Source organism: Lissotriton vulgaris, chromosome 1_1, assembly GCF_964263255.1.
Source record: "Lissotriton vulgaris chromosome 1_1, aLisVul1.2, whole genome shotgun sequence".
In the NCBI taxonomy this organism is placed as follows: Eukaryota; Metazoa; Chordata; class Amphibia; order Caudata; family Salamandridae; genus Lissotriton; species Lissotriton vulgaris.
The window spans coordinates 1,492,063,984-1,492,089,136 of NC_141685.1; the positions used below are offsets into that span (position 1 = coordinate 1,492,063,984).

Here is a 25,153-nt window from a genome sequence, read left to right on the forward strand (position 1 = left end):
TACTCTACCCCACTCCACCCTAATCTACTCCTCTCCACTTATGTCTACCCCACTCCAATCTGGTCTACCCAATCCACTGCACTCCACCCCAGTCCAGTCTACCCTACTCCACCCAAGTCTACTCCACTTCACCCCAGACTAGCTGATGTACTCCACTTCAATATACCCCACTCCAACCTACCCCAAACCATTGTGATCTACCCCACTCCACCCCAATCTACCCCATTCCAAACTACCCCAATCAACCCCCACTCATTCCATTATATCCTACTATAATCCACTCCACTCTATCCCACTCCAGTCTGCCTGACCCCACTCCAGTCTGCCCGACTCCATTCTACCCTAATATACTCCACTTTGCCCCAATCATCTCTATTCCTATCTACCCACTACATTCCACCCCACTACATTCTACCCTACTATAATCCACCCAGTCTACCCCACTCCAGCCTACCTCACTCCAGCCTACCTCACTCCACCTCACTCCTCTTTTCCCCAATATATCCCACTCCACTCTACCCCGATCTACACTACACCTATCTAAACTGCTCCATCCCAATCTACCCCACTCCGAACTACTCCACCTCTACACCAATCAATCTAGGTCAATCTAGCCCCATTCCAATCTGGCCCAATCGACCCCATCAACTTTTAGCCATGCTGAGCAGCTGCCACACTGGTGTACAGAATGACTAAAACACATTGCCAAAAGCTCTTGCATAGGCGAGACCTATTTGCTTTAGCAATGCATGTTTGATATGTAGCACTTGTCATAACTTGGTTACCTTTCTCAGCTTCAGTAGATCGGTTAGGACAAGTTCACACACAAACGCTGGCCTTTTTAACCATAATTCTGTCTAGTGCAGTACTGGTTTTAGCAAAACAATGCTTTTAATTGTATTGGCTTCTGTTTCAATTCTCAACTGCTTGTGTAGTCTCCTGGCACCCAACAGACTGAAATCCATAAAACAGGGATTTTCATCAATTTGTATTTTCCTTTTGTTGATGGACTCACAATTAACTTCTATTTGGTACAGTAGATACCCCGTGAGATTTATAGGTGTCCTTCACAACTTTTAAGGAAGTCCTTCTATAGCTTTTCTGAAAATGTTCATTATTTCCGGGATTTGGTACATGTGTGTGGTAGAGGTGTACTTTTGAGTTGGTTCCAAGTACTTTTATTGGTAACCCTAAATTATGTCACTAGCTCCAGAGTTCAACCATAATTGTATATATACATTTTAACCTGGCTCTACTCCTTTCTGTCATTAGATTGATCTTAGCCTCATTTATGGTCAACTCCTTTTGTGTAAAACATTCTCGAAGACTGTCAAACACCTTAAAGGTTTAGGTAACTTTAGAACTACCTTTATCTGCAGATTATAACATGGGGACGTTTGTCATTTTATTTTTTGGTAATGTTTTAGATTTATCAAATATACTTGTAAGTCATTCGGAAACAGGCTAAATAGCACAGTTCTACTTTTAGCAGTGTTATTAGCAGGAACCCATGTAAGTACATAGGAACAGCCCAGAGTTTGGTACAATTGATGTAATTGGACATCACTTCAAAGTTAATAAAAATAAAATTGGTGTGGATTATCTTGATACATATTTTACCTGAATATTAAACAACCTACAGCATTGATCAATAGCAAGTATCTCTCTGCAATCCAGTTTGGCAACTATTCAGCACACTTCTGTTAAACCTCCCAAAAAATGTTGCTGGTCGAATCCTAAATGGATTGCAGGTAGTAGTTTCCCTTTAAAAACCAAGGTGTAATAAGCCAGCTGTATAAACTTAGAATTAATGATGCACAAGTGGATGCTGGAGATCACCATCCCGGTTTGTGCTCAGCAAAACGTCCTCATTTCCATTCCCCACGCCCAGCTAATCTGACCCTGTATGTGTGGCCGCCTCCGTTGTCACCCGGTATAATTTGGAAATCAATTGTTTAGTAGAAGTTGCTGTTAGTAATGTGTAGTTTTGTCTGTGTTTCTGAAACATTAAGGGATCTCTAACCTACTCGGTGCTAAACAGCTATCTATATCCTTGTAGTAGCTGTCATGGTTGCTCATAATTATCAAGATTTTGGCTTGGTTCATCTACATTTGTAGATTGAGGAATAAACCTTTGCACTCCCTTTTGACAATGTCCTATTCTGATGTGGCTGGCTGTTCATTAGTCCTCCTGTTGATTGCCTGTATTAGAGTTGCAAATGGATGTTCAAAAGGGGTGGCAATAAAAGGTGACCAGGTGGTACCACACAGTTGGCTAGCGCAACATCTGCCTCGTATGACCTCATACAGACATGCAGTATTCTAATTTATCTAAAGGAGAAACATAGTGAGCCATAGCCTACCTCCCTCTTCAGCTTTTCTCGGACATCAATAAGAGCAGTTTAAGTGGCTTTACAGAGACCTAAGTCCTATTAACCCCTTCGATGCGGATGACAAAGCCAGCTCGTCATGGGCGTTAACTGCGCTGCGCGGATGACGAGCTGGCTAGCGCGCATGCGGTTAACAAACTTGGCATCTGTTTCTCTGTATTTGCACCTTTCTGTTAGGTTACAGTTTTTAATATGCTAAGCAAAGAAAGAGATCTTTGCTCTAGGCCTTCAGCCTACTGCCTCTACTAGCTCAAGAGAAAGATTGTAAAAATGGCCAAATCCAGGCTTGGGTCTGATGCCTTGGACTCGCGCCTATGAAGAGTAACTGTAACAATTGTGACATTTAATTGCAGAGAGGAGTTGTCTTTTCAGTATTGCTTGTGATATAATCTCCCTTGCAATTAGAGATTTTAAAGTAGTGGGTTTCCAGTCTTTTTCTAAAATACTGGCTTTAACTCAAATAAAGCTAGTACAGCTTTCCACGAAGCGGAGGTATTTGCCAGAGTGGACATTGGATATTTGCTTCAAGTAGAGTGCTGAAAGCTTTGTGCGACTTGAATTTGCAGGTTGAATTTTATTATTTTTAGCATAAAAGATGTTTTGTCAAAAAGCTGCAATCTGTATAATTTTATTGATGCTTCTACTAATTCATTCCTTAACCACATGGCTGCTGGGCGTTTCCCCCCCCCTGTGCTAGAAATTGCCATTTTAGTGGCACCATGACGAGCTCAGCTCATCATCAGCACATGACGCCCGTGGGTGATGACGAGCTGAGCTCATCAGCATCGAAAGGGTTAATACACCATAATTCAACATTAAGTGTGAAGTAAACCATTTCAGAGCCTAATCCTCAAGTTTATAAACATTTTCGTTCGAATTTTGCAATCTCCTCGTCTAAAAGTTTGGACACCTATTTAAATAAAAATTGCAGAACATAACACCTTTTCGATCATTAGAGGTTTAACCTGCAAATATTCAGACTTGCAAGGGTGGCAAGCAGTTAGGATATCCACTATAGATACTGGGTGCAACCAAACTTGATTGCAACTGAAACAAAACCCGGAAAAAAGAAAAAAAATATTTAATGATACAATGTTAAACTAATGCCTTGGTATTAAATTGACACTCTCGGGTGGTACAATTTACAGGCTTCTGACTAATATGTGCTGTTCTCTTGTTTTTTTTTCTTCTTCAAGAAGCCTGATGCAGCCTCAGTGTACCCATGTGGTTCTGAACATCTGCCGTACCCTCTCGAAAGCCAAGATGGAGTGGTCGTGAGTCCTTTGTTGAGCAGCACCAGCACTATTTACACTACAGTCGCAGTCGCTGTGGAGAATGGACACACAGTAGCTTTTTTGGGTACCTCAAATGGTGCTATTGTTAAGGTAAATCTTGGCATGTGTGTACTTTGTTCTTGTGCAGCTGGGGTGCGCAATGGAGCGCTGTATATTTGTGGGGGTGTTGGGAGATGGTGCAAGATTGTTTGCATCACCTGAGGATTTAAGTTTTGAATTACGCAATGTCACATTTCACATCATTTCATTTATAGGCACAGGAAGATTAAATGATTTTCTCAGCATCACAAAATTGACAGTTTGGTGCGGAGGTCGGGTTTCAAATCTAGGGCCCCAGGTTACTAAATCAGCATTTAAGCCATTAGAACATATCTTCTCTTGAGCGAGACTATAATGGGAGACTTGTTTCCAGATGTTTTATTTTGTTTTAAGTTGTGTCTCGGAGAATGTAGCATTGCTGGCTTTCTTTCCTGGGATTGACTTGATTACTTTACAAGATGCATGTGTTCAGCAACGCTAAATTAAACTTATTTATTTCGTTTACCCTTTTGACACACATTCTAAATAAAATATCACCTTCCCGTAGAAGGGGCGCTCCATTAGGCAATGGTAGTTAAACATATGAAGGAACATGTGAATTACTTTGAAAGGAGCCTTATAAAATATACAACATGGTGCTACTAACATTTCCATTTTAATTTACCTCAAACATATTCTTCCTTCAGACATTAATAGATTAATTCATATCGCAAACCCAGAATCTGTGCAAGATACACAAGCCGTATATATTTTAATCCTGTTGCTTGTGAGTAACTACAAAGAATAAACCCTTTTGAGATATTGTGAACTAATTTCTACTTTGGGCAAAAAGTTGAGAGGGTCGTAGATAGCAAGCTGTACAGATAATTAAGGCGTTTGTGTGAGTGTTTTTCCAAATACTTCCCAACAAATTTGCACGGCTGAAGCAACAATCCACTTGATCGGTCAGTCATGCAGCACAGTACATAATTTCTGCATGCACTTATTGGAAATTGTATGATAACTGTAGAGCTCTATTTCCAGTGAGCATACTTTGAGTTGTAATTAAATGCTTTGCTTTAACCGGTGATGTTCCTCAGCAGGCAAGATGTGTTATTTTATTCCTCAAGTTCTTTTAGTTTTAATATAATTATGAATGCACTTATAACGATGATCGTTTGTCTTTTCTGTAGGCATTCTTGTCTGAAACACCAAATGAGTACAAGGCAATAGATTTTGACGCAATTGCTCCAGTAAGGAATGAGCTTGTACTTGATGCTACAAACGACCATCTGTATGTGATGACTAAAAAAAAGGTACAGTGATATTGTCTTGTAGTTTTAGTTCAAAAGCTACAAAGAAATGTGTGATGCTCACCTCTGCATATTTTCAACAAATAGATTTTGGTTTTACACTTTATTTAGCTCGCTCAAACATTTGACCGGTATATTCACTTCATAGGGATCATGTTTGTTTTTACAACATTGGTCGGTCAACCAAAACAAACATGCCAACAGCATTCCTATGACCATACTATGATATAGTTGCCAAGAGTCTCCGGTATTATCTCTGTTGGGCTTACAGATGCAGTTGGTTGGACTAACTGGTAGTAGGATGAGTGAAAGAGGTTACCGGATGTGCCCGAGAAGACTTCCAGTGGCAGGGGTCTGTTCTGAAAATGGAGGTCAATGAGTTAATTGCTATAAGCTTTAGTATCACAAGTGCCCACAAGATGTTTGAGATTGTTGAAGGTACTACCAATAATCGTGACCTATACAGTATGTTGCTATAAATGTGTGGCTGGATTTTTGTGCTATGCATTTATTTCTAAGTTGTATTTGGGATGCCACTGGGATCAATACACTGTGGCTGGGAAGTGGCCCCAGTACCAAGACTAGTCTACAATCTGTTTTGGGCTATAGCGGGACTGGGCAGTCAGATTCCCATAAACATGTAATCGCCCCAGGAGTTAGTTTCAACACACCAGACTAAAATTATTTTCTGAGTAGTCAGGAACTTAATTTCAGTTGGTAAATGGAGAAACATGGACAGTGAGATTTGCTGATGTGTGAGAAGTAAAACGGCAAAGGGGGCACTGCTACCACCCTTGGAAATGTTCTTGCGCTGGATGAGATTGGAGGAAAAATTTGTGAAGAGGAACATCAACTTTAACTATTGGGGCTTCAAGCCCATCAGCAGGAACATTGATTCACTCGGGGAAACCCAGATGATTAATCATTTCTGGTCCTTTGGTCTCTTAATTTGGAGGTACAATTAGGTATGCTCACTTATTCGATAAAGAAGAGGGTGTTGATTCTGAGAAGGTTGCTGATAGCGGGCACACATCTTGACCGCAATGGGTGAGAAGAGCTTGCATTCAAGTCAGCAGTCCTACTCTTGCTCTCTACATGGATGAACTTCAAAGGGCATAGCTGTACTACTCTGCCCAAGGAAACCACATCATTCTGCCAGGATACTTTAATACAATCTGAGGAGCCAGAGGCCATACCAACACAACCATAACGCACCCGGGGCAGCAGTGAAGCAGGTTTCCAAGATGCAATGCTCTTGATTCACAAATAAAATACTTGTGCTAAATTGTGTGTTTAGGTGGGATCTACACGATATATATATATATATATATATATATATATATGTATGTATATATATATATATATAGATATATAGATATATAGATATAGAGATAGATATAGAGATAGATATAGAGATAGATATAGAGATAGATATAGAGATAGATATAGAGATAGATATAGATATAGAGATAGATATAGAGATAGATATAGAGATAGATATAGAGATAGATATAGAGATAGATATAGAGATAGAGATAGAGATAGAGATAGAGATAGAGATAGATAGATAGATATAGAGATAGATAGATAGATATAGAGATAGATAGATAGATATAGAGATAGATAGATAGATATAGAGATAGATAGATAGAGATAGAGATAGATAGATAGATATAGAGATAGAGAGATAGAGATAGATAGATAGATATAGAGATAGATAGATAGATATAGAGATAGAGATAGAGATAGATAGATAGATATAGAGATAGATAGATAGATATAGAGATAGATAGATAGATATAGAGATAGATAGATAGATATAGAGATAGATAGATAGATATAGAGATAGATAGATAGATATAGAGATAGATAGATAGATATAGAGATAGATAGATAGATAGATAGATATATCCATGCTATAAAGGGCAGGCATGTAAGGTGAAGTTGGTAACAGGATGGAGTTGTCACTGAGTAGTCAAGTACAGACTGAAAAAAAAGAAGGCTTTACTCTCATTCTAAAGTGGTTTTGATAGCTCATTGGACGCATGCATCCTCTGCAGGAATCTGTCTTTTTACCTCATTGTCACAGTTGGAATCTTGAAAGGTCCAATGTGCCTTGCATCTTTTGGAGGTTGTAACTTGCCACATACAAATACATTTTTTATTCACAAAACAAAAACATGTTGTTCAAAATAGTTAATTGTCAATTGGTTCGCAACATGTCGATCGAATTGTTATCGTTGACAACCAGTCGGTCTGAGCCCTTTAGTAACATTCCAACAACTGTTTATCAATGATGCGTAGCCGCACCACCTCTCAGCTATCTTCTTGCCTCCTACAGTGTTAAGACACTTTTGAATGGCTGTACAATTCAAATAGTTGTGAAACTTTTCTTATTTCGAAAACAGGAGCAAAGTGGTTTAATTTTAACGCAGTACTTGTACAGAGGATTGATTAGAACGGATTTTGTTTGCTCATGATACTCTGTGGGCAATTTGGAGAATAACCCTAAAAATTTAATGGGGAAAAAGGACAGTAATGTTCTAATCATGAAGGAGTTCTAGCCCAGTTTACTGTTGAAAAGAGATTAGATTTCAAAGACACTTAAGGCAGAGGGTAGTGGAGTGGGTATCACAAGCTAACCGCAAATATGTTTTGTATTAAAGATGCAAAATTGGCCAGTTATAGTTCAATGTAAGCCAAATGCTTTGAAACGGGTTACGTTTTAGAGACCGTGGGAAAGGACTTTAGTAGAAATTGACAAAATGCCAACAGTAAGCAATCCTCGACCTTTATGATCTAAAGACACTTTAACGTGGTTTGAGTGTCTTCTTAGTTGAACATTAGCTTCTCATCAGAAAATCTTAGAAACAGTCACAAAAATAGGGCTTTGTTGACGACTGTTTATCAGGGAACTTTATTTACATAGTTATGAGATGATCCCACAAACATTTGGAATTGCATTTAATTTTTCATCTCCTTGATTGCCTCACTAAAGCTTTCTAAAATCCCAATTAAAAGCCTCAAAAATTAGACTGCAACGGAAGTACCCTTATTGTGCTCATATCAAAAATCTCCCAAAAATGTGCATCAGAAAAATTCCCAAAAAACATGATTTGCCTGTAAGATATAAATGCGGAAAGTAACTAAACCTCCCCCTCCATCACACTGTTACCAAATGACTCGTAATTTGTTTTCAAACAACACAGAATTTGTCATATGAAATCATGGCTACATTCACCAAAACCAAACACGTACCATCCTACAGCTTCGGCTATAAAGCTTAGAGTGTCTTATCCTTTCTCTCAGAGTGCTCTTTTCCAATGAGTTTGGGGAAGCTGGAGGCCCAGATGGGCGTAGTTTTACTACTTGCCTGCGGTGACTAGTCAGTTGTTTTGCTGCCTAGCACCGTGCAAGGTGGCCCCTTTGTTATCCCAAATGACAACTGCATCCATCTTCCTGGGTCCTAGATAGAGATGCCACACACGGATGGCGCCTCAGCAAGACTGTTGAATGGACACTGTCCTCCTACCTCTTTATTCTGCCGTATGTATAAATAACACAAGTTCTGCTTCCTCGGTCAGTGAGGATTAACGTTCACGCTCCCTTCCTGAAGAACCGTCTTATTGACAAAAACTCCTGTTTGCTTTTTAAAAGGACGAAACAACACCCTAGTTTTCATTGAGACAACTGTTCAGCATAGCTTGAACAAGTGCACTGGCCAAATTGATAGCTGGCTGGTGAGCCAGTAAGCCTGGTGGTAGAGCACCCGTTTTGCAAAAAAATTTCCTACGACTATTGACTTGAAAACACTCTGGCAAAGTAGCCTTTAGTTAATTCAGAGTTTTGGAAACTTTCTTCTGCTATGGAAATGTCTTACAGATCCACCCATTCCACTGTGACATTCGGAATATCAAGAAAAAATGAATGATGAACTCAGATTTTCATTGATAGTGTCTGGTGAGACTCACAATTTTAGAACTTCTACACCGACTCCCTGCAAAGATTCGTGTATTCATTTCAAATTTGTAGCAAAGCACTGCCAATGTTTGAGCCTCCATAAAAAAGCTCATTTTCAGGCGTTTTCATACCATCAAAGGAACAACCCTGTTTTCTATTTCCTCAGCTAATATGGTCAACCATGCAAAGTAACCACTACATGATGGTTCAGATAAATCACTAAGATTAGTCTGTGTCCAAATATCTTTCGTCTCAGAAACCTAGTAATATATAACTGCAAAACATCTACAAACTCACGTTGACCAGTGCGATTAGTTTTGGTTCACTTTTTTCCTTTTAATTATGTAACTGAGAGAAGTCTTTATTCTTGTCCCTGGATGTTTGGATTACCTACAGGTATGGCTTGCTCTGTGCTATTTACTTAAAGATGCACATTCTTTGATCCTTTGGCTATCCCACCCCAAAACCCCTTCGCTCTTAAAACTTAAATGTTTACCATACTACCCTAATTTTCCTAGCACCTTCCTTTGTCACCACTAGATTTGATGAAAAAAGACTAGCCTGTTGAATCTATAAAGACCTGAATGTGTATTCCGATGACTCCTTGGAAAGGTACAAGTGGTTTTCTAAAAACATTTAATGAAAGCGGATTATCGTCTGCCTCTAAATCTGCTCAACATAATTTGACAGCCTATGTGGCAAACTGAAGTTAGGTGAGATCGATCAGCGATACCAAAGATAAATTATTCAAACCCCCTAATAATTAACTACTTTACATGTGTCCCCAGTTGGGAGACTGCTCTTTGAAATCACACGCATACTGTCATGCTTTATCTGATGAAAGTGAGCATCTTAAGGAAAACTTGAGACCCTCAATAAGTGTAGATCTCCTGGTTTCCTGAAGTGTAGATCTCCTGGTTTCCCGAAGTGTTTTTTCCTGATACTTTTATGTTCTTTAGATGCGTGGTAAATAGATGCTTGTTATGTCCTGTTAAACGATTATAATGTACTTTACTCTCATAAGGAGGACTAGATGTAAAGAAAAAAAAAGGATTGCTGGTTTTCTTGTTTGAAACACGGTTTCTTTTTATTTAGGTGTATCGAATCCCAGTCCAAGACTGCGGTCATTTCTCAGACTGCAAGCAGTGCATTGAGTCGAAGGATCCTTACTGCGGCTGGTGTGTAGTTGAAGGAAAGTAAGTCATCACTGCTTCTTGTTCTTTGATGATGCTTTTATGATCTGGAACTGGACTGTTTCTCTAAAGTAAACAATGTAATTGTTTGGCATGTTCGAGTGTTGCAATTCTGATTTCAAAATTGTGCAACATGTGCTTTATGGGTTTGTAAATCTATAATAATAGGCTTTAGGAAAGCTTAATCAGTTGGTGTGAGTTCAGTTATCGCTATCATCAGTAGAAACTCGCTCTGAAATATTGAACACTGGCCTTATAAACCAGAAATGTGAAGAAGAAACAATGTGTGGGCACCCCCAGAAAACTACAGCAGATGGGAGCAATAAAGGTCAGCGTTTGTTCCTGTAACAGAGCAGGAAATGAATGGCAAATGTTTGGAAAGTAAGTTTATTATAAATAACGTTCAGTAAGAATGAATAATAAATATTGACGAAAGCTGTTGGGTCTCTCCTTTGAAATGTTATCCAACCTTTTGACTTTGCCAGTGCTTGCTGTCTATACTGAAAAGCATTAGCAAAACAAAAAAAAATGGTTGCTGGCCCAGCGGAGTGTATGAGTTCTGGCTTCATTCAGCTGAAAGACCTACCTTTCATCCTTAAGCGATTGTGATGATTCCGTGGTTGTGTGTGCCACAGCAGTATAAAGCAAAGGATCTACCGATATGTCTGAGGCAAAGGATTGTATGGCTTGATCAGGTTTTTTAAACTGATGGTTAACCGAAACTTCAATACAAATACAGGAACGCTTCTCTTTCCCTATTGTTCCCCCCCCCCCCTTTCCCCACCCCTCTTCTTAAGTACTTCAAATGAGTGCACTTAGGCTTTTCGAAAGTTGTAGCGAATTTAGGCTTAATGTCTCAAAGTCTCTCGTATCTGGATGGACTTAAGTAAGGACAGAGAAAATAAATCACCTGATTCAGATGAGCAAGGGTAGAGTACACTGATCTATGTTTTTAATATTGGCACCTTGAACATTATTAGACAAAAATGGGTTGCATCAACGAATGTTGAGGGGATTTTTTTTAGAGCAGACCTCTTGGCACAAGGTGGGGATGAGAATGTTTAGTTCATGCTTTCCCCCCTATTACTGTACTAAAGTTGAGATGTCAACTTTAAGTAACCAATGTTCTATTTTTAGGTGCACAAGGAGGAATCAATGTGCCAGAGCCAATGAGAACAACCACTGGCTATGGAGTCCGGGTAACACATGCATGAAGATCATAGGTTACAATCCAACAAGCATGAGCCGCAACAAACTTGAGCGGGTATGAAAAGATTTGTTCTTCTAACTTGTAAAGTTTTTTTAATAGGGATTTGGAACTCTGCTAGAGAAGTAGGCGTGTTTTAATGCAATATACCCCACAAGGCAATATTTAGCAACACTGTGTCCCCTTTGCATAAAGGTATTGATACCATAATAAGTCTGCGTGATATTTGACATACAGTGTGAAAGGACCGTTTTCTTATTCAGGTATTGCATCTTCACTAAAGAGACAATGAATGATACTGGTCTCTATCCTATCAGCATGTAGTCTATTGCACCAAATCATTTATAAACTCTTTAAATCATCTAATAATGCCACAGGTTTAAATGCTAATGGGTACATTTTTCATTGTGTTACCCTAGGTTGCAGGAAAATGTGCTTACAAGTCAGCAGTTGAAAATAATAACTCGGTAGACCAAATGTTTAATCGTATTAGCAGAATTCTTTTGCATAATGAAGGCAGCTAAGGCAATTCAATGAACGCTTTAAATTGCCTCAAGGCAAATACAAATTATAATCATATGTGCAATTCATAAAGTTGTCAAACTAAGATCTTTTTTTCCTTGCCTGTAGGTTAGTTGCTAACAAATTTTCAGAATACATTAACTTGGCAAATATATTGGTGTTTAATGTAAATTATTTTTCAGTAAATAAACAGTTGGCACCCTAATTATCATTTTGTTATCCGCAGCCTTCTGAAGCACGGAAGTAGTGCATGTGGAAGATTGTTTCCACATGCATTATAATTTGTATTTAAGGACTCTATTGATTATCCCCAAAGTCTCATTCTGTTTGGGGGCTTATGTTGTCGCTCTTTAGTAAACCGCTTTCTGATTTGTTCTTTTTTAGTAGTCTTCAGAAGTGTGCCCCTCACGCAGCCACACTGCACACAAACAATATCCTCAGGCACTCCTCAAAACCCAGGCTTCCGCTCCGTCCCCCAAAAAGTACACCCTCAACCCCCCGATGCTTTACAGCATCCGGACACAGCCCTCATTTACTGCTGCACCGCTTCATTCCAATGTCTAGCAGCCTGTGTATCTGCACATAACAAAAGACCCATAACGTTATCTGGCATTGACAAAGGAGCCACACACATTCTGTTGTGCAGGATGTGTGTGAACAGTCTAACATGTTGTAGTGCATCTGTACTCCTAACTAAAGAAATTCAGTAGTTTGTGTGTAATAACCTTTATGTCCCATAAATGAACCTCGCATAGAATATGCAAGCTTGTTTTAGTTAATGCATGTTGTGTAATTAGATAACCATCATAGCCTCTTTTTTTCATTGACTGTCTTTGGAGTTGTAATGATAAACTTTGACTTCTACCTACTAAACCCAAAATACATCTCCCAAGCCAGTGCACTGCATGTACCACACCGAGCTTGTCCTCTGTCCATGGCCTGCAGAAATCTAAACATGGCTAAGGGGACTAATGTATCCCATGCGTGGATCTGTTTATGAACCCCGTGGTCAAGGATTTCAATCCTGATGCGTCCTGTTAGGCTCCTGCCCAACCCATACACTGCAGGAACGAGGCGTGTCCCAACCACTTCCCCGACTCACCGGTCACTCACTAGATGGTACAGACGAGTAAACCGATGACCCAGAAAAGGGGGTGGAATACAAACAAAGGCACCAAACCTTCCACCCCTGTAGAGCGTAGATCAAAAATAACACCCTCCTCCTCGCTTCCGCACCTGCATAGACAGGGAAACAAAAAGATACACCTCACAATAACTTTCAGTCCCCAATCCTACCTCTGTAACAAATGACCATATCCAGCAGTTCACCACACATGCACTTACCAGAAACAAATGCAGGGTTTGCTCCGAGGGGTTTTATCTTGCATAAAACAAGACTAGTTATTCGGGTGTTTGGTTTGGGCGTGAAGGGATTCACAGGGTAAAAAACATGCCAAAATAACGTGCATGAACAAAAAACCCCTGTGCCTCAAAAAGGAATGTGAGGGGGATAAGCTATGGTGTTGAGAAACGATAACAACTCGTCTCTCGGGAAATGACCGAAAGGCAATCCCAGCCGGGATACAGCTCAAACGTCAGATCCGCCCATAACAAGGCGGAACGGTTACCACAAGACGTGTATACAACGCGAACGCCTAGCGTCCGTTACTTTTTGGACTTACAACGTCTCGGGTACAAAAGAAAAAAGACACCAAAAGGTGTCTGACAAACAGGAGCCCCTGGATGTCGTTGGCGAATTTCTAACAAGAGACGGGGGAAACAGAAACAAGAAAAGTAAACTAACTAACTACCTACAAGGACACGGGAAGGGGAAACTAGGGAACAAGAGGGAGGGAACAAGTAGGTAACAGCAGCGGGACTCAAGGCAAGGGGAAGGAAAAAAAGGCAATACTCCAACCATTCTCATGAGCCCGTGAGAATCAGCAACAGCCATCAAGAATCACAGGAACCAAGATAGCGGGAACCCACAGGTTAGCAATAACAAGCAACGACACTATGGTAGGACTCCCTTTTATACAACTGGCGTGTCATGTGACAGCGAAGATATGGTCATCAAAAGAGGACTGGGGACTGAATCCTAACACGTCCACTCAGCCAGTCATCTTCCCAAGTTCGCTTAAAACAAGTACCATTGAGGAGGGTACCAATAAACCTTTCTTAAATAATGCAGAGAAACCCCTATTGTGAACCTTTACAAATTTTTATTTTTTTTATTTTTTTATTTTGAAAGTTTTATATAGCGCGAACAAGATCTTTGCAGATATCAGAGCACTTTACAATGCAGGGGATAACAAGAAGAGAATGAAAAACAGGTCATTAAGGAATAAAGTAGAAGCGATACAACAAAAAAAGTAAATATTACAGATAAATGTGTGCACAGATAGTCAGGTAAGCCAGTAGTACAGGTAAAACACATAGTCATAGGAATCGAACAGAATAATAAAAAAAATCGGTGCAGAATCTTTACAGCTCAACATTAATAGGTCAAGTGTATTTAGCCATGAGGATAGCTTTTACTTCTTTCTTAAAAAGTGTGAAGGAGGAGATGAGCCTGATTTCAGGAGGGAGTGAGTTCCAGATCCTGGGTGCCATTCCTGAGAAAGAGCGTTTATAGGTTTTTCCCTTCCGGAATCTTCGAGGTTTTAGCAGAAGATTGTTTGAGCCTCTAGTGTTTCTAGAGCCGCCCGAGATAGACAGCTTCTGAGTGAGGTATCCGGGGGAGCTCAGGTGTACAGCCTTGTGTGTCATGCAGGCTATTTTCAGATGTATTCTGGCTTCAAATGGCAGCCAGTTCAAGGATTTCAAGTCAGGGGAGATATGTGAGTGTTTTTTTGACCCCGTGATGAGTCTCGCTGCAGCGTTTAGAGAAGCTCTTAAGGGTGCAGTAGTCGTTAGCGGGAGACCGCAGAGGGCGATGCTGCCGTATTCAATGCGCGGGATTACTAGTGCTTGTACTGCAGTTTGGAAGTCTTTGGCTGGCAGGAAGGGTTTAAGTTTCCTCAGGGTGTTGATTTGGAAGTTCGCTCCTTTAGTAGCCTTGCTGATATGTTGCTGCATGTTGAGATTGGAGTCGAGAGTTATGCCTAGAGATTTTGCTGAATCCACTAAGGTGGGCTGGACATTGAGTGCAGTTAGCTGTTTAAGCCAAGTTTGAGTGGTAGAGATCTTCGCGGGAGGTGAGATCAGGAGGAACTCTGTTTTCAGAGCATTGAGTTTGAGATGATTATTGGCAAGGCATGATTGGGTGTTTCTGATCGTTGAGTTCAGGAGTGAAATGTCATTGGGGGATTGTAATTTGAGATATAGTTGGGTGTCATCTGCGTACATGTGAAAGAGTACATTGGATGCTTGTAGTAAGGTGGTGAGAGGTTCCATAACTGAACTGAACAAATGCTATGTTAGAAACAGAGCATGGACTCAGGTCATGCTTTACATCTATTGCACAGAAGCCAGAGTCTCTGACCATGCCCATGTGCATTACCCTTATTAACCCCTTCCATGCTGGGCCGTTTCCGCCGCTGTGCGGTAAACAAAAGAACAGAGCGGGGCCGTGACGAACCCCAGCCGTCATCAGCACACGAGCGCCGCAGAGCGTGACGGCTGGGGTTCGTCACCAGCATGGAAGGGGTTAACTGTAGTTGCCAGGCTAGACTCTAGACCATGCCTTGGGTATCCTGACCACCAGTCATGGACCTTGCCATACAATGTGCCTCGTAGCTCTGCCTGCACCACCCACAGGACATGGCCTTCGGTTATATTGTACAAGAGCATTAAGAATGAATTTTTTAAAATACATGTTTTCTGAACAAAGCCCCTTCAGTGCCCACAGGTCGACGGTTGGCCTATGCTGCATGTACAGTACCCCTTCTGCAGCCTTATTTTTTATTTTGGTCGCATGCATCGACATGCAAAGAACATTCACTGGAACGTTTTAGACCTTCTTGTAAGTTTTAATTGAGATTGACAGTAACCTATTTGGACATCTCAGGAGAATGTCTTTATCCTGCTTTGGGGATCTTCACTATGTATTGGAGTATTTCAGACAGATCCTGCACTTTCTGCATTATGTAAAGTAATCAGGCTGGTCATGGCTCTCCTCCCATATCAATCACTTTCCACCCAGGAACCTACACACCTCCTCCCTTGCACACAAGACAGACTCTCATTCTTGCAGGTCCACTCACCCCCTTCTCCCCTCACACCTACAGCAGCCAGGGTTGTAAGAGGGTTCATTATGCCCGAAGTGTATGTACTGGTGTGTAAAGATTTAATTAGTTACATACGTTTGTATTGTGCGCCAACCTTCCAAGGGACAATGAAACATTTTTTTATTTGCATCATCAGTTTAAATTTAATTGGTGTGCTCTGTTTAGCTGGTTTTCTAGTGTCAGTAAAATTGAGTACTCTGAATGAATGTGAACAAATCTCACCATTGCCCAATTGAGCAGTTATCTGTTCTGTTTGCTGGATTCATCTTTGTGTGTCAGCAGGTATATTCTTTGTAATCTAGGGAAATGATGCCCTCTGCAAGGAATGATTGACACACAGCAAGGGGTATAGACTGGTCATTTAAACACATGATTCAACCACAAGAAGATATCAAAGTATAGAAAAATCTACCATTAGTTTAACATCTAAATTCATGAATACTCTACCCCACTTTTTGCCCCTATAATGAGAAAGAAAGGTAAGGGTTTTTTGGTGGAGGTAGAGTGGAATAAAGAAAAAGGGGTTACCGTCTCCGTTTCTAAAACATACGAAGACTTGAAACAAGGAACACTTCTCCACCGTTCCGCTCCAAGCCTTAACAAATTTGCAGGTACATCTTCCTGCATGACCCAGAAGCACCCACACAGAAATCTTACAAGCTTTCATAGTTCTTGGCACATATATCATTTACTAATTTTCCTTTTGCTTCCAAAAAGTTTCACTGCCTCAAAGTGGGTAAAAACCTGGCATACACCCTCTTGAGTCTTAGCAGGATGCCAAAGGGACAACTTCGATTCCCAGTTCGATACCCAGTTGCAGCAGTTCTTTTTCAATGACTTGCAATTTTTGGTATCTGTTTTGTAAGTGGATCTGCTATGATCTAGAAATATAAAAATAGGCTTCCCTTTGATGGGTGGATGACTCTGAAGATGCGCTCTCTTACGTAGTTCCTAGTTTCACAATAATGGTGCCTCTGGAGTCTTTGCTGTCATCAGTACACTTTGTGCGCTTTTCTCACCATACATCTTGGGGTATGTTCAGCAAAGGGGAAACTCTGCTTTTAAAATAACTCTGGATCATGATAGTTAGGACTGCCACTCCTGCAAGGTGCTTTGGTACCCCAGGAGGCATGTGCTGGCTGTACATGACTGGTATTCCAGTCATTCAACTTGAGGCTCCATCCAGATTATGGCACTGGCACCAAGCTCTTTAAAATGCTTCTGCTGCTTGCTGTCCTCTAACAGTTCCACCAGAGGTTTCCAGCTAGCGAATTATTGTGCACATTTTCCTGACTAGTCCATTCAGTTGTATATATTTGCTGTTAAGTTTGACCAGAGAGAGGTTAATTTTTCTTTATTGTCCCTGGTGGTTGTCTATAAATCCCTTAAGGTTAATAAATTCAGTGTTTCACTTCCGAAATGTCCCACCCGTACTCTCCTCAACTGTGTCCACCATCTAATGTTCTTGGTGTAGCTATCTAGGGAAGAAAGTCAGACCTCACCTTATGCTTACTGCCGGATCCTTTTTTTGGAGGGTATGTTTCATATTTTTCCCCAGGGCCCCGCCCTAGTGCTGTAGTGAAGTTCTGTGTGGAAGAGACGATTGTGTCTAAGGCCAGCAATGCTTCAGTGGCGACAGTTGCACCTGCACCCAGGCCACCACCGGCTCCCTGGGCTTCATTCCTCCTCCCCACCAAAGCCATGCTGCACGCCGCCTCCACCTCTTAACGTGTGCTATTTGATCCATTTAACTGTGGATCACACTGTGGCCCCTGTCCTGCTTATTAATACTTCGGCAGTTTCCTCACAGGCAACCCACCAGGGACATTCACTCTCATGCAGTGGTCCAAGAGCATGACCATCTCCCTCTTAGTAAATCTTTGTCTCTTGTAGGTTCCTTGGTTGTTGCAAGCGGGAAGGCACCAAAAGGGGTAGACTTCAGCAAGATGCCTCTGGTTGCTGTACATCTCATAGCCCTCTCCCATCTGAAATCCAAGCACCATCCTCAACCAGGGTCTCTGGATCGAGGAGGTATGCCAGAGCCCCAGGCCATCTCATGTTCTTCAGAGCCCAGCTAGCCCCCACTTTTAAATATTTAAACTATTCGAGCAAGAGTTACAGTTGGTCAAACCCGCCGGTTAAACCGTATTATAGGATTACCCTCTTAGCTGTTTTAACAGGTGGTTAAAAGATCTTCATTGCAGAATAGGTGATAACAAGCACCTCCTGCCTGACTGGCCGGTGAATCTACATTTTCCACCTTTCATACATACTTTTAGGTAATACCTGGAAGTTGTTGTGCTGGAAAAACGCCAAGTCCAGGCTAATTTTTCATCCGATAATGAATGTGAAGTGTGTTGTAGACACTGTGCTCACTTAACTTTTGCCAAGAGCCTTCGAATGAGCGTGTAACCATTTAGCCAGGCAAATAGCAAAAATGTACCTACCTATGTTTAACCTTGCACTTTTTCTCGAGTGCATACCCGTAAGCTTTCACTTCAACAGTAGCTGCTGTCTGCCTTGCTCTGTGGTGAATGGAGGCAAAGCAGTACTGATGAGGCAATGAGAGGATGCCACTGATAAACTGCAGTTGGTTAATTGGTGAAATAATGTTCCCATAATTCTGTTTTGCGGCGTGAATCATTTTTGGATTCACATGTTATGCATTATTCCTCCATCTAGTAGTTGGGCCAGGAATGTTATCCCTTTTAATGTTTTTTTCTTTTTTTTTCAACGTTGACCATTTGGCTCCTGGTCCTCCCGTGATGCCATCAGACACTGCCTCATATAATCGTCTGTTCCGCCACTGGGTCTGTGTGCATGGGATGAAGCACTGGATCGATGGAGAAGGAAAGACTTTTTCTTGAGAAAGAAAGTGACAAAAAAATAAACACAAAGTTAGGGGACAGTGAAACAGCAGAGGCAATGGATGCGCTTCAGGTCTGGGAAAGTTTCAGAGGAACGCATTCACGACTAAGACCAGCTAACAGTGAGAGGGATGCACTGACGGTGCCTGGACACCCAATCGCCACCAGTTCACTAACAGCAATGCAGGGGACTGCACCGCTATGGCAGTATCCAAGCATGCAAGATCAGCCCCTTTAGAGGAGATCAAGGGGAAGAGGATCAGCCCCTGGGTGGGAGCCTCAAGTATGTAACTGTACAGTAAGGATACTCGCGCATATAACAGTGAGGGTGAGGGTGGGGGGAGGAGGGGGGAGGGTTAGGATTGGAGGTTTCCTCTATCAATGGAGCTCGAAGACACGAGGTTTCCAGAATGCAGTCGGAGGCGATCCCGGAGCTGTTCGAAGACCAACACCTCAATGAAGAAGAGGATCATGAGGACCAGTCGGGGTCGGAAGGGGACGAGTCGGATGTCGAGGAACTCGACGTGCAACAAACCGTGAGTGACGACGTCCCCTTACCAAAAAACCGACCTCGTGCGGTAACGACCCCGCCTTCGAGCCCGGTCAAACCGCAGAAAAAAGTTTCCGACGCCCCGCCTTCGGGCCCGGCAACGAAACCGAAACTGAAACCGAAACTCACGGGCTCCCACCATGTCGGATCCGAGAGACGGTCGACATCGACTTAGACATCGAAGCTTCATGCAAGGGAAAGCTCGGCATCGAAACATTCCATGTCGAAACCGAAACATGCTTCGACGTCGAAGACTCACTCGATACCGAAAAAATCGGAATCTAGGAAATCCTCGGTGCCGAAAACACCGAACACTGACAATCGAAAGCAAAGGCACCTTTCGGAACCAAAAGCTTCGGTACTGATACAGGAGCAACAAACAGATCCGAAACAAAAGATTTTGTTTATCGATCCACAAACTGGCAAAGTAGTGACAAAGAAGAGGAAGAATGAACAGCTAGAAGACAAACCTCTTCCTTCTAAAAAGAGAACAATGGGGACAAATACAACTCCTCCTACTTCTCCTCGACCTAAAGGCACACCCTCTTCTCCTATTCCTCACACTATGCCAAATATTCCTCCACCTTCTACACCAAGACCATCTACACCGCAGTCAGATGTAGACAGTGATACAGGGGAGGGAGAACCTCATAAGGACAATGACACTATCCCAGATGAGTATGACCCATGGGAAAATTATGACGCAGGGTCAGATGATGACAATGACCCAGAGTTATATCCCTCAAAGCCTTCACCACCTGATGATAACACAGGGTTTGTACAGCTCATTAATAGGGCAGCAAAATATCATAAGGTAGATCTACATACAGAACCTCAAGTAGAGGATTTCCTATTAGAGACACTACCTACTGCACAAAGAACGTCAGGTACTCTACCTATGCTGAAGGGTCTTCTCAGTCACACAGCAGACATATTCAAAGACCCAGTGAGGGCTAGGGTGTTAAACCCAAGAATTGATAAAAAATATAAAGCAGCTCCAAAGGACCCAATATTTATCAAGGGGGAAGTACCTCTGGTCTCGCTTGTAGTATCAAACGCTCGCAAAAGGGCAAACTCATTATCTACAGGAGAAGCCCCTCCACCTGATAAGGAGTCAAAGTTAATAGATGCATCAGGCAAAAGAGTAGCATCACAAGCAGCAAATAGCTGGCGTATAGCCAATACACAAGCGCTACTTGCACGCTATGACAGGGCACACTATGATGAGTTAGAGAAATTCATCACACATCTCCCTAAAGAACATCAGAAGAGAGCAGATCAGCTAATACAGGAAGGAAAGATAATAACTAACACTTCCATTAAGTGTGCCCTGGACGCAGCAGACACTGCAGCAACATCCATCAACACCAGTATCATGTTAAGGAGACATGCATGGCTTAGAGTCTCAGGGTTCAAACAAGAAGTACAAACATCTTTATTGAACCAACCCTTTGATCAGAAGACCCTTTTCGGATCAAGCACAGATGAGACCTTAGAAAAGATGAAAAAGGACACAAACGGCTAAGTCAATGGGAGCATTACAAAAGCCAACACAAAGGGGTTCCTTTCGTAGATCCACCTATAGAGGGGGCTCAAAAAATACAGGAACAAGTCAGCAATCCACCTCTTTTACACCTACGTCACCCAAAGGTAATTCAAGAGGCAGTTACAGAGGTAACAACAACAAGGGTAGAGGTTGCGGAAATAATAACAACAGCAACTCCCCAACCCCAAAACAGTGACTTAATACAGCTTCCCCCAGACCACATAACACCGGTTGGGGGACGGCTAGCACAGTTCCTACCTGTCTGGGAAAACATCACATCAGACAAGTGGGTGAGACAAATTATCCAACATGATTATTGCCTAGAAATCACAGCTACCCCACCAAACATCCCCCCCAGACAGCGTCCAATGAGTCAAGACCATCTGACATTGTTAAAAGAAGAAGTACTATCACTGCTACAAAAGCATGCTATAGAGAAGGTTCCAAAACATCAACAGGGGACAGGAGTATACTCTCTATACTTCCTAATTCCCAAAAAAGACGGGTCCCTAAGACCAATCTTGGACCTCAGACCTCTCAATGCATACATAAATTCGGAACATTTCCACATGGTCACACTCAAACAAGTATTTCCTTTACTGAAGAAAGGGGACTTTCTTTCTACACTTGATCTAAAAGACACTTACTTTCACATCCCAATTCACAAAGCCCACAGAAAATACCTAAGGTTTGTAGTGGAAGGACAACATTATCAATTCAAAGTCCTTCCGTTCGGGGTCACAACGGCACCAAGAGTGTTCACAAAATGCCTAGCTGTGGTAGCAGCACACCTAAGAAGACAACAAATACATGTCTTCCCTTACTTGGACGATTGGTTAATAAAGGCCAAGTCACAATAAGAATGCCTTCACAACACACAGAAGACCATTCAATTGCTGCACCACCTAGGGTTTACGGTGAACTACAAAAAATCACACCTACAACCGAACAAAATTCAACAATATCTGGGGGCTACTATAGACACAGAAAGAGCCAAAGCATACCCCAATCCAATCAGAATACAAACAATGGTCAAGTTGATACAAAAATTTCAACCACAACACTCACTACCAGCACGAGTGTTTATGCAGCTGTTAGGCATGATGTCCTCCTGCATACTGCTAATACCACATGCAAGACTATAAATGCGTCCACTACAGGAGTGTCTAGCGACACAGTGGAATCAGGCTCAAGGTCAGATTACAGATCTGGTGTTGGTAGACGACCGTACGCATCGCTCTCTGGAGTGGTGGAACACAACAAACAAGGGACGGTCAATCCTAGAACCGATTCCACAAGTGATACTGACAGCGGACGCATCGCTCTCCGGATGGGGAGCACACATGGACAAATACACAGTGCAGGGGAAATGGAGTGTGCAGCAAAAGAAACTGCACATCAACTACTTGGAACTACTAGCAGTATTTCTAGCACTAAAAGCTTTCCAAATGCAGATAACCAACAAGGCAGTCCTGATCAGAACAGACAACATGACTGCGATGTATTATATTCAAAAACAGGGGGGACACACACTCTCCAACTATCCAAACTAGCACAGGACATTTGGAGATGGGCCATTCCTCAAAACATCTATCTGTTAGCAGAACACCTACCAGGAGTTCAAAATCAGATAGCAGACATCCTAAGCAGAGAATCAGAACAAGTACACGAATGGGAACTGCACGACCAGATACTGCAGCCATTCTTTCACAGATGGGGGCACCCAGAGATAGATCTGTTTGCCAATCATCAGAACGCAAAATGCCAAAACTTCGCATCCAGGTACCCACACCATCGGTCCCAGGTCAATGCGCTATGGATAAATTGGTCCAACAAATTTGCTTACGCTTTTCCCCCTCTCCCACTAATTCCGTTAGTGGTTCGGAAACTGCAACAGCACTCAATGACAATGATACTAGTAGCACCCACGTGGGCAAGACAGCCGTGGTTCACCACGCTACTACAACTCTCACAAGTGCCACATCAAAAGCTAAGATTATTACCCATGCACCTTACACAGAACCATGGAGAAATAATGCACCCAGATCCCAAACAATTGAACCTAGCGATCTGGCTCCTGAGCTCATAGAGTTTGGATATTTAGATTTACCACCAGAATGTATGGAAATCATTAAACAAGCAAGACGCCCTACCACCAGAGCATGCTATGCAGCAAAATGGAAGAGGTTTGCTGTACACTGTAACAGTAATAACATCAACCCTCTGGACGCATCCACTAAACAGAATATTTGCTATTTACTACACTTGCAGCAATGTAACTTAGCATATACCTCTATCAGAGTTCATCTCGCAGCGATAGCGGCGTACCTACAAAACAGGCAACATCTTTCCCTGTTTAAAGTACCAGCAATCAAAGCTTTCATGGAAGGACTCAAGAGTCATTCCACCAAGACGGCCACCTTCTCCAGTCTGGAATCTCAACATAGTACTTACCAGACTAATGGGACCACCCTTTGAACCTATGCATAGGTGTGAAATACAATTCCTCACATGGAAGGTGGCCTTCCTCATAGCCATCACGTCACTCAGAAGAGTGAGTGAGCTGCAAGCGTTTACAATTCAAGAACCATTCATGCAGTTACACCAAAATAAGGTGGTTCTTAGAACAAACCCGAAATTCTTACCAAAAGTAATTTCTGCATTCCACATCAATCAGTCAGTGGAACTACCGGTCTTCTTTCCAAAACCACAGACGGTAGCGGAAAGGGCACTACATACACTAGATGTAAGAAGGGCAATATTGTATTATATAGAAAGAACACAAACTTTCAGAAAGACAAAACAGCTATTTGTAGCGTTTTCTCCTACACATAAAGGCAATCCCATCTCTAAAGCAGGCATTGCCAGATGGATTGTAAAATGCATACAGATGTGCTACTTAAAAGCAAAGAGGACATTAACTGTTCCTCCTAGAGCTCACTCTACACGTAAACTAGGAGCATCTATGGCATTCTTGGGAAACATTCCACTAGATGACATATGCAAAGCAGCTACCTGGGTTACACCGCATACCTTCACAAAGCACTATTGTGTAGATGTGCACACAACACAAGCTAGAGTGGGACAAGCTGTATTAAAGACTTTATTTCAGACTGTTGTAACAGACACGGGCGACCACTGCTAGGGAGAGAACTGCTGTATAGTCTATTCATAATGTACCATCTGCAGCCCATATGCCTCGAACGGAATATGCTACTTACCAGTATGTATCTGTTCTTGGCATAGAGGGCTGCAGAGTGGTACATGCCCTCCCAGCCTCCCCGGAAACCTGTGTCTGTTCCAACAATATCTCATTTAGATACACTTACATGGGCATTTCTATCTGTATTCTATCATACTACTCCATCTAACCCTACTTTGGCAAAACAATCTAAGGATGGAGCCGATGCCCATGCGCACTAGCAACCAAAGGAGGAGTCACCAATCTACAAAGACTCTCGAAGAGAAAAACAAAGTGCAATCATCCGAGCCCAACACCAGATGGCGATCTATTCATAATGTACCACTCTGCAGCCCTCTATGCCAAGAACAGATGCATACTGGTAAGTAGCATATTCCATTTGAACGGGGTACCTGAATGCCAGAAGGTACGGGTGTGACCTGCAAAAGCTGTGCATGCTCATCGATAGATGTAATGAAAATAATACCTTACTCTCTGTGGCACACTGTAGAAGAATAACCGATTAGTGGGGGACAATAGTGAGAATGCAGAGGCGAGGAGGGAGGACGGGTGGGAAGTGAGTGTGCGTTAAAAGGAATGACCGGGCAGAGGAAGAGAGGTAGGACAAAGATAAAGTGGAAAAATAGTAAAACAGTGTGTGGTAGTAAAACCGTGTGTGAATCATAATAGGGGATAAGGCACTGTCTTGCGAGTGGAGAGAAATGGGTAAATAACGAAAAAATCAACAAAGGAAAGCACGAGAGAAGGAGGGACTGTGGAAGAAAGCAAGAAGACGAGTAAAGATTTAATAAAGAAAGGCAAGGTCAGCGAGCAATTAAAGAATAAAAGAGAAAAGAAATGAGTGAAATCTGCTTAGTGAAA

General features: G+C 42.0%; 1 protein-coding gene across 3 annotated transcripts in view; it reads left to right on the top strand.

The window, feature by feature from the left end:
- Positions 1 to 25,153, top strand: part of PLXNB2 (plexin B2) — a 629,238-nt gene that overhangs the window by 346,674 nt on the left and 257,411 nt on the right. For all 3 annotated transcript variants that reach the window (XM_086967392.1, XM_086967395.1, XM_086967394.1), the window contains 4 exons: positions 3,587 to 3,775; positions 4,897 to 5,019; positions 10,072 to 10,172; positions 11,307 to 11,433. In XM_086967392.1, the coding sequence (XP_086823518.1) occupies positions 3,587 to 3,775; positions 4,897 to 5,019; positions 10,072 to 10,172; positions 11,307 to 11,433 (540 nt within the window). The remainder of the gene's footprint in view (positions 1 to 3,586; positions 3,776 to 4,896; positions 5,020 to 10,071; positions 10,173 to 11,306; positions 11,434 to 25,153) is intronic.